This window comes from Suricata suricatta, chromosome 17, assembly GCF_006229205.1.
Source record: "Suricata suricatta isolate VVHF042 chromosome 17, meerkat_22Aug2017_6uvM2_HiC, whole genome shotgun sequence".
In the NCBI taxonomy this organism is placed as follows: Eukaryota; Metazoa; Chordata; class Mammalia; order Carnivora; family Herpestidae; genus Suricata; species Suricata suricatta.
The window spans coordinates 37,923,170-37,932,969 of NC_043716.1; the positions used below are offsets into that span (position 1 = coordinate 37,923,170).

General features: G+C 38.2%; 3 protein-coding genes across 4 annotated transcripts in view; all 3 read right to left on the reverse strand.

The window, feature by feature from the left end:
• The window catches only part of LOC115282542 (keratin-associated protein 1-3-like), a 698-nt gene extending 307 nt beyond the window's left edge, over positions 1-391 (reverse strand). The window contains exon 1 of one of the 2 annotated variants that reach the window (XM_029928619.1): positions 162-391. In XM_029928619.1, coding sequence (XP_029784479.1) covers positions 162-391 — 230 coding nt within the window. Of the gene's footprint in view, positions 1-40 lie in introns of both variants that reach the window. The other variant, XM_029928620.1, reaches the window with a different exon arrangement.
• Positions 392-3,062: 2,671 nt separating this feature from the next.
• LOC115282541 (keratin-associated protein 9-3-like) lies at positions 3,063-3,527 on the reverse strand. Its single transcript, XM_029928618.1, has one exon. The coding sequence runs from the start codon at positions 3,525-3,527 to the stop codon at positions 3,063-3,065; it is 465 nt and encodes a 154-aa protein (XP_029784478.1).
• A 6,036-nt stretch (positions 3,528-9,563) lies between these two features.
• Positions 9,564-9,800, reverse strand: part of LOC115281615 (keratin-associated protein 9-3-like) — a 698-nt gene continuing 461 nt past the window's right edge. The window contains exon 2 of the mRNA XM_029927029.1: positions 9,564-9,800. This exon is cut by the window's right edge and continues 16 nt beyond it. Within this exon, the coding sequence (XP_029782889.1) occupies positions 9,564-9,800 (237 nt within the window).

The following is a 9,800-nucleotide window of genomic DNA, read 5'->3' on the forward strand; positions in this document are numbered from 1 at the left end:
AGCAGGACTGTCCACAGTAGGATGGGCGGCAGCAGGAGGCCTGGGCGTGGTGCAGCTGGCAGCAGGTGGGGGGAGTGCAGCTCACCACACAGCAGGGGGGCAGGCAGGTGTCCTCCACGCGGCAGTCAGGGCGGCACCACCGGACGCGGCAGCTCATGGCTCCGGCTCCAGAGCCACTGCCCTGGCCACAGCCGGTCCCACAGCAGCTGGTCTGGGAACAGCTGGGCTGGCAGCAGCTGGTCTGGCAGCAGGTTGGCTGGCAGCTGGTCTGGCTACAGCTGGGTTGGCAGCAGCTGGACTGGCAGCAGGTTGGCTGGCAGCAGCTGGAGCCACAGTTGCCACTGGTGGAGCAGGTGGGAAATCCACAGAAGCTAGTGGAGCAGCAGGCCATGGTGTCAGGAGTTGGGCTGAGAGTTGGGTTGCTTAGAGGTGTTTTGGTGGTAAGGTCTATGTCAGGCCTTTTATATATCTGAGCTTGCTTCTATTTATAAAATTCTTAACATATCTTCCTTGTTTTTGTTTTAAATTTGTTCCTCATTGGACCTCTGATTGGCTTACACTGAAATACTTATGACCCATTATGAGCAGCAGTTTAGAAATTAGTTTGTTTTATAGTTTCATTTGGACTGCTCATGTTGGTCCTTCACTCTTTGGAATACATTTGTGGTTTTCCATGTTCAAAGAGTCATTCCATTTTAGCCCATGCCAACGCCCTCATTTTTGTAGAGGTGGTTATTCCACGTGACATTTGTCCATGTCTCTAATGATAATTGTACTCTTTGTTTTAACTATTATTTTTTCTTCTGACTATATAGACTGAATTCTCTTGCATTTAGGATATCAGAACATCCACTGAACTGAAAAGAGTATCCTTTGGTTGTGTATAATTCAAGCTTCCTACTGGGGCTCCTGGGTGGCTCAGTTGGTTAAACATCCGACTCTTGATTTCAACTCAAGTCATGATCTCACAGTTTGTGAAATCAAGCCCTATGTTGGGCTCTGCACTGACAGTTTGTAACCTGTTTGGGGTTCTCTCTCCCTCTCTCTCTATCTCTGCCCCTCCCTGGCTTGTGTGTGCATGCTCTCTCTCTGTCTCTGTCTCTGTCTCTTAATCTCAAAATAAACATTAAAAAAACTTCCAACTAATTTATTCCAACATAAAGTCAAGGTACTATTATAGTTCCTTTGATTTCAATCAATTCAAAATGTGTAACTATATTCTAGGCCAGAAATCTTTTATTTTGAATCAAGTGACATAGTATATATAAAGATATCTAGCAGAGTGCTTAGCCTTGGGTAGGACTTTAATAAATGTTTACTGAATCTGGTTTTGAATGGGTGGAGCAAAAGACATGATTCACAGATGCGTGTACCACTTATAAATGATTTAATAGAACTTTCAAGCTGTAGTACCTCTCATGGAAGAGTCATTATTGTCAAAAGACACTAGGAAGAGCTGGACTATTTTTCTACGTTTAATAGTTGAACCAAGTCTCAGAGAAAAACATCTGGGAGTATGACGTTTTGAAGGATAGTCTTCCTTGAAATGCATAATCTTGTGTTTGATCTCTCATTGCTACCAATTAAATGACAGAGGTAAGTGCTGGGAGCTTATAAATAACTTGGAAAATATTTTTCTTAAAGTATCCTATATTTTGTCCTATTGTATTTTGTATTGCACTGAAATAATAAGGAATTAAATAATTAAATGGTAAAAGATTTTTTTTGGTTCTAGATTTGTCTTAACTTCCTAAAAGACTACCTTTCAAATTGGGTTGCAAAGTACAGCCTGTATACATGTTTGAGATTTCTAATACATGTATCTGACAAACGATGATGGTAGAACTCACAGGATATCTCCCTGGTGGTTTGTTCTATCCTTGTTTAGGTCAGAGATACCCTTTCTATGTATTTCCAGTAAATGGAGGTGAGTTTGGGAGTTGAAACTTGGAGAGCAATTTGGAAACCTGTGGGAAAACTGTAATAGGCTAAGGCATAGGAATTAAGCCTAAATGTTCTCAGAAATAGTATCTAATAGATAGTATCTAGTAGATATCTTAAAATCTATATAGTAAGTAGTATAATCTCTAGATATTAGGTACACATGAAGGAGAACATCTAGTATATAAACTGGAGGGGATTAAAATGGTAGAGCTTCTCGGGCGCCTGGGTGGTTCAGTTGGTTAAGCATCTGGCTTTGGCTCAGGTCATGATCTCACGGTTCGTGGGTTCGAGCCCTGCATCAGGCTCTGTGCTGACAGCTAGCTCAGAGCCTAGAGCCTGCTTTGGATTCTGTGTCTCCCTCTCTTTCTCTGACCCTCCCTGCTCACACTGTCTCTGTCTCTCAAAAATAAGTAAAAACATAAAAAAATGTAAAAAAAATGGTAGAGCTTCATCTAGGTAGAAATTCTATAGATTTGATCAACCTAAAAATTTTAGCCCAAAGTGGCTTTACTGGTTTAGATCTGATTATTATATAATAACCTAATTATTATAGGTTAGAACATTTAAGTATTTGAATAACTGTAAAGATTATTTAATGCATGGAGCACTTTGTTAATGATGGATTTAAGCATAGTGTAATTGGTATTCAGTCTTTCTGGTTTAGACCTTATGTGTATGTTCTAGGGTTATTTAAAAATGCACATCCACTCTTCTTGAATTCCAGCTAAAGAGGGCAAGCTTAGAGGTAGAAGGAAGAAAATAAGTCAGTTTGCTTTACACATTTAAACATTTTATTTGAATTAATAGGGGATCTTCAAGGAGAAAGCCGGTCTAAAAATATGTGGGGATCAAGAGATAGGGAGGAGACCAGATATGTCACTGAAATGAAGAAATACCCTACCCTGGAGCCTTTTCAAGCAAGGCAGGATATCTAGATACTCTGACATATTTTCAGTGTGCTAATTCAGCACATCCAGAGGGTCCTGTCTAAGACTCATTATTTCTGAGCAGCTTAGAAACATCATGGTACTTAGCGTGGGAGTAAAACTGAGCACTTCTTCAAAGATGAGAGCACTTTGCTTAGTTTCCCCTTTCATTCTTAATCAGCATCCTTGCTTTCAACAGGTGGACTGGCAGCAGGTGGGCTGGCAGCAGCTGGGCTGGCAGCAGTAGCAGCAGCAGGCAGGGCGGCAGCAGGACTGTCCACAGTAGGACGGGCGGCAGCAGGAGGCCTGGGCATGGTGCAGCTGGCAGCAGGTGGGGGGAGTGCAGCTCACCACACAGCAGGGGGGCAGGCAGGTGTCCTCCACGCGGCAGTCAGGGCGGCACCACCGGACGCGGCAGCTCATGGCTCCGGCTCCAGAGCCACTGCCCTGGCCACAGCCGGTCCCGCAGCAGCTGGTCTGGCAACAGCTGGGCTGGCAGCAGCTGGTCTGGCAGCAGGTTGGCTGGCAGCTGGTCTGGGAGCAGGTTGGCTGACAGCAGCTGGTCTGGCAGCAGCTGGGCTGACAGCAGCTGGAGCCACAGTTGCCACTGGTGGAGCAGGTGGGAAATCCACAGAAGCTAGTGGAGCAGCAGGCCATGGTGTCAGGAGTTGGGTTGAGAGTTGAGTTGCTAAGAGAAGTTTTTGAGTTTTGTCTGTACCTTCTACTTCTGGCCTTTTATATATCTCCTAGAGTTGCATATTTCCCTAGCATTCAGCATTGTTCCTTGATATCATTTGCAAAGTCAGTCTCTGATTGGCTGATACCTGAGTTGTTTAGAAAGTTATAAATAGCATTTCAATAGCCTGCTTTGGTCATTATTCAATTAAGTCCTATTATGTTTCTTCTTTGCCCTCTGGATCAAGTGAATGCTTATGGAAGCCAATCAGAGCAACACCTCTTTATGTAAATCATATGACAGACTAGACATGGGTCACCCCTGGCTTGCTTTGTCATACCTGTTTAACTTTTAGACAGTTTATCTAAACGGAGCATTTTCTTCCTAGGTGGTCACTAAATTAAGGATCAGGACTTCATAAAAGAAAAATTTTCAGATTTGGAATGACTGACATTAGTGTCATCAAAACATTAATCAACATCCAAAAGCACTATGCCTTTCTAGGATCTGTTTGTGCAAGTTATAGTCTACTAAGAAGTCTAACCAATATTTTTGCTTTCCATCAATCATGTACATATTCCCAACTGAACTCTTCAGACTTTTGCTGGTAGATTGTTTTCTGACTCTACTAAATAAAAATGTATGCTAGTAATGAATACTCCTTTTAACAAGTCAAATAGTACACAGGCATATAAATAAAATTAATAATTTTCCTCTTTTCTGCAAAACACCCATCCCCTCCAAAACTAGTACCTCGGAAATAATCAATATTAACAATTTGGTATATGTTCTTTGATACCTTTCTTCCTGCTTTTGCAGACATAAACTAGCATATATATACATATATACATATATATGTATATATGTATATATATATATACACATATATATAAATAAAATATAGGTAAAAAGTAGAAGTTGGGATCTGTACATACTTTTTAAAAAAAAGTTTTAATTGTAGTAAAATACACATAAAATTTACCATCTTAATCATTTTTAAATGCAGAGTTCACTAGTGTGAAGAACATTCACATTGGGGTACAATCTCCAGAATTCTTTATCTTGTAAAACTAAAACTGTATATCCATTAAAGAACAACTTTTCCATTCTCTCCGCCCTAAGCCTTTATAACCACCTTTCCACTTTTTGTATTGATGAGTTTGACCAACCTAGATGCGTCATATAATTGGAATCATACAGTATGCCTTTTTAATGAATGGCTATTTCACTTAGCATAGTGTCTTCATGATTAATCCATGTTATAAATGTATCAGAATGAGTTTCCTTTTTAAGGCTAAATAATATTCTGTTGTATGTATACACCACAGTTTGTTTATCCATTTGTCCATCAATGGACACTTTGGGTTGCTTCTTTTGGCTATTGTGATTGATGTTGCCATGAACACGGATGTACAAATATCTTTTCAAGATACTACTCTTAGTTCTTTTGGGTATATACCTAGAAGTGGAATTGCTGGATCACATGATAGTTCTATTTTTAGTTTTTTTGCATACCTACCATACTGTTTCCCATAGTGGCTGCACCATTTTACATTTCCACCAACAATGTACAAGGGTTCCAATTTCTCTACATCCTTGCCAGCATTTTTGGGTCTTTTGAGAGTAGACATTCTATTTAGTATGACATGGTATGTCTTTGTGGTTTTGATTTGCATTTTTATAATGATTATTGATATGGAACATCTTTTCATATGCTTGCTGGACATTTGTATATCTTTTCTTTTTAAAGATTAACTTTATTTTTTTTCTTTAAAGTTTAGTTATTTTGAGAGAGTGCATGTGTTCATGAGTGGGGGAGGAGCAAAGAAGAGGGAGGGAGAGAGTAAGAGAATCCCAAGCAGGCTCCACACTGTCAGTGCAGAGCTTGACATGGGGCTCAAACTCACAAACCATGAGATCATGACCTGAACCAAAATCAAGAGTCAGACACTTAACCCACTGAGCCATCCAGGTGCCCCCATTTATATATATTCTTTGGAGAAATGTCCATTCATGTCCTTGCCCAATTTTTGTTTTTGAGTTGTTGAAGTTCTTCACATATTCTAGATATTAGCTTCTTATTAGAATATGATTTGCAAATATTTCTTTCATTCTATAGATTGAATTTTTGTTTTGTTCATTGCTCCTTTGATGCACAGAAGTTTTTAATTTTGATGTAGTTCAATTTATTTATCAATATACTTCTGTTGTATATGTTTTTTGTGTCATATCCAAGAAATTATTGTCAAATTCAATGTCATGAAGCTTTTCCCCTGTGTTTTCTTGTAAGAGTTTTATAGTTTTAGCTCCTAGTTTTAGGTTTTTTATCCATCTTCAGTTAATTTTTGTATATGTCTAATGTAAGGATCTACCTTCATTCTTTTGCATGTGGATATCCAATTTTCCAAGCACCATGTTTTGAAAAGACTGTCCTGCCCATTAAGTGATCTTGATACCCTTGTTGAAAATTATTTGACCATATATGTAGAGGTTTCTCTCTGGGCTCTGTCTTATATTCCATCTTTTTATATGACTGCCTTTATGCCAGTGCCATGCTATTTTGATTACTATAGCTTTGTAATATAGTTTGAAACCAGGATGTATGATTTCTCCAGCTTTGTTCTTCTTTCCCAAGATTGATTTGGCTATTCTGAGTCTTAGGTGCTTCTATATAGATTTTAGGATCTTTTTTTCTCTTTCTGTGAAAAATACCATTGGAATTTTGATAGGGATTGCATTGAATCTGTAGATTGCTTTGAGTAGTATGGGCATTTTGACACTATTAATTCTCCTAATACATAAGAATGTAATACCTTTCCATTTACTTGTGTCTTCTTTAATTCATTCATCAGTGACTTCTAGTATTTGTTACACAGACTTTCATCTCCTTGGTTAAATTTATTCCTAAGTATTTTATTGTTTTTGATACTGTTGTAAATGGGATTATTTTCTTAATTTCTCTTTCTGGTAGATTGTTGTTAGTATATAGAAATGCAACTGATTTTGTGTATCGATTTTGTATCCTGCAACTTGCAACTCTACTGGATTTGTTGATTAGTTCTAACCATTTTTGTTATTGTTTTTTTTTGTGGGTAAAGTGGGTAAATTTTATGGGTTTCTATATATCATATCATGTCATCTGCATGTAGAGACAATTTTACTTTTTTTTTTCTTATTTTGGATGCCCTTTATTTCTTTTTCTTGTCTAATTGCTCCAGCTAGGACTTCTAGTACTATGATAAATAGAATAGGTAAAAGTGGGCACCCTTCTCTTTTTCCTGATCTTAGAGGAAAAGTTTTCAGTCTTTTATCACCAAGTATTCTGTTAGTGTGGGCTTTCATATATGTTTTTTATTAGGCTGACAGTTTCTTTCCTTTTATTCCTAGTTTGTTGAGTGTTTTTGTTTTTCTTTATTATGAAAGAGTGTTGAATTTCATCAAATTCTTTTTCTCCATCTATTAACTATGTATTTCCCCCCTTTATTCTGTTACGTGGTATATTACATTCATGATTTCTTTTTTTTTTTATGTTGAACCATCCTTGCATTCTAGGATAAAATCCCACTAGATCCTAGTGTATAATCCTTTTAATGTACTGTTGAATTCTGTTTGATAGTATTTGAGGTATCTTGTATCAGTATTCATCAATGATATTGGTCTCTAGTTTTCTCTTCTTGTTTTGTCTTTGGCTTTGGTATCAGAATAATGCTGGCCTCACAGACTAAGTTTGGAAGTATTCCTTCCTATTTAATTTATTGGAAGTGTTAGAGGATGATTTGTTTTAACTTTTCTTTAAATGTTTGGTAGAATTCAACAGTGAAACTTCTGGTACTGGGATTTTATTTGTTGGGAGTTTTTTTCTTATTACTGATTCAGCATCCTTGTTAGTTATAGATCTGTTCAGATTTTCTATTTCTTCATGATTTGGTTTGGATAGGTTATGTGATACTAGGAATTTATTCATTTTGTCTAGGTTATCTAATTTTTTGGCCTATACCATACCTATTAGTCATTCTTTTAAATAGCTATGCAGTTTTCCAGTGTATGATCATACCACACTTTATTCAATCATATGCTATTGATAAATCCTCAGTTGTTTTTAGTTTGTATTTTGAATTTAAAAAAATCATAGACTGTTAAGCTAAAGAGAATTTAAAGGAATCCAGCTTTAGGTGATTATGGGTGGGTCACATGATATAGGGAACTGAGCTCTTAACTAAGAACTAAATTAAGCTAATTAAACTAAATAGGCTTCTCAAACTGGTTCTGCCATTAAGTGATTCTGTGATTTTTTTAATCCCTCTGAACATTGGTTTATTCATCTGTAAAATGAGATGATCTTCTAGACACCTCCAGGGCTAAACTTGTGGAATTGCTTTACCAGCTCACTCATTCCATAAGGGTATGATCTACTATCTCTGATTCACCTTTGTATCTTATGAAGTGCTTTCTGTGCCGTCTTGAATGTAGGCACTCAGAAAATGCTGTCGAATAAAGGAAGGAAGGAAGGAGTGATTGGCAGTGTATGGTAATGATAAACAGCCAAATTTGCATCTTACCCAATTCACTTGTCATTTATTTTATACTTTTTTCTCAGCAGGAGCTCTTAGGTAGTGATTAAAGTGGTCAGAAGTTAAAATCGGGGGACCAAAAGGACAAAACATGTTTCCATTTCTATTCTGTTATTCAAGGGTAACTTCTGGGTTGGATCAAGTCTCTAGAAGATATGTCAGGGAAATTGATCCCTTGCTTACATTTTATCCTTTATTTATGCTTTCAAATTTCTTGATTTTCTTTAATCCTTGAATGAATAAAGTATTATAATCTTAGCCCAAGTAATATTTTTAATAAAAAAAGAGTATGCTCAGCTCCCTCCAGCTCTGACTCTAAGAAACCACAAATTAATCCTGATCCTTTTCCAGAAACTACCCATATTTATAAAACATTTCCTGATGCTTGTGTTTAAATTTGTATAAATTCATTGTATGTTATGTATATATTCATTGTGTATTACATATCAGTGTGTGTGTATGAACAATAAATATGTGTATTTCTAAGTGAAAATTTTAAACCAAAGTAGATATGTTATTATCCTCACTTTTAGTTTAGAAACTGGGGTGGGGGGGGGGGATTAGAGTAAAGTTCTCCATCTGGCCAAAAGTGTATTTCCTTAGAGAGGCTTTCCCACCATGTGGTTCTCTGGCTTTATTATGCAAGGCTACATGTGAATGGAAGAGTGTAATATATTAGCATATGTTACCATGGTTTGAAGATTGTCTGAAAGAGCATTCCTCTAAAAGACTTGAAAAAAAATACATCATATTCTGGCTTTGGACTCAGAGTTCCTGACTTCTGGTTGTGAAACCTCTTTGAGAAGTCAGGATATGGAAATAGAGCTTGTGCCACTTTATGAGGCCCTATATAACTGCCTTTGCCGTATCTTTATATGGAATTAACCTCTGGTAGATCTGATCAGATTTCCTAGCATGGTATAAGAAAAGCAGTGTGGGATATCAAAAAGAGATTAAGATCTTTAGTGACTGTCTACAAAATACACATCCCAAACAAACTCAATGAAGAAAAAGAGGTATGTTTGTTGCACCAAATAGATATAATTTAATAGACCTTAGTATATTATTCCCCTTTCATAAGAAGTGCGGTTTGCAGGATGGGGGAGTACAGGAGGTGGACGTATCTGAGAAGGACAGATGGTTCTTCCGCGGCATCGGTGGCAGAGTCACAAAGAATGGATTCAAATATGTCCTGAAAGCAAATTGGTTTTCCCACTTCTTGAGTCAAATTTGTACTTTGGCAACTTTACTGGGGAGATAAAAATCTTTCCAGAATTGGATGGAATCAGATAGATCTGTGAGGCTCAATTATTTGGTAGCCCCCACAGCAGAAAACAAATAAAAGTTCAAGAATTTGTTACTGGTCCAGGGGTGGTGGAGGAAATAATTGGCTCATCAATTGATTTGGAAGTTGAAATTTCAAGTTGAAAATCAGCAACCTTGCTTTTAACAGGTGGACTGGCAACAGGTGGGCTGGCAGCAGCTGGGCTGGCAGCAGTAGCAGCAGCAGGCAGGGCGGCAGCAGGACTGTCCACAGTAGGATGGGCGGCAGCAGGAGGCCTGGGCGTGGTGCAGCTGGCAGCAGGTGGGGGGAGTGCAGCTCACCACACAGCAGGGGGGCAGGCAGGTGTCCTCCACGCGGCAGTCAGGGCGGCACCACCGGACGCGGCAGCTCATGGCTCC

What these genes read in the sequence shown, in the direction of transcription:
- LOC115282541 (XM_029928618.1), bottom strand. Translation starts at nt 3,527, where the DNA reads ATGGCCTGCTGCTCCACTAGCTTCTGTGGATTTCCCACCTGCTCCACC.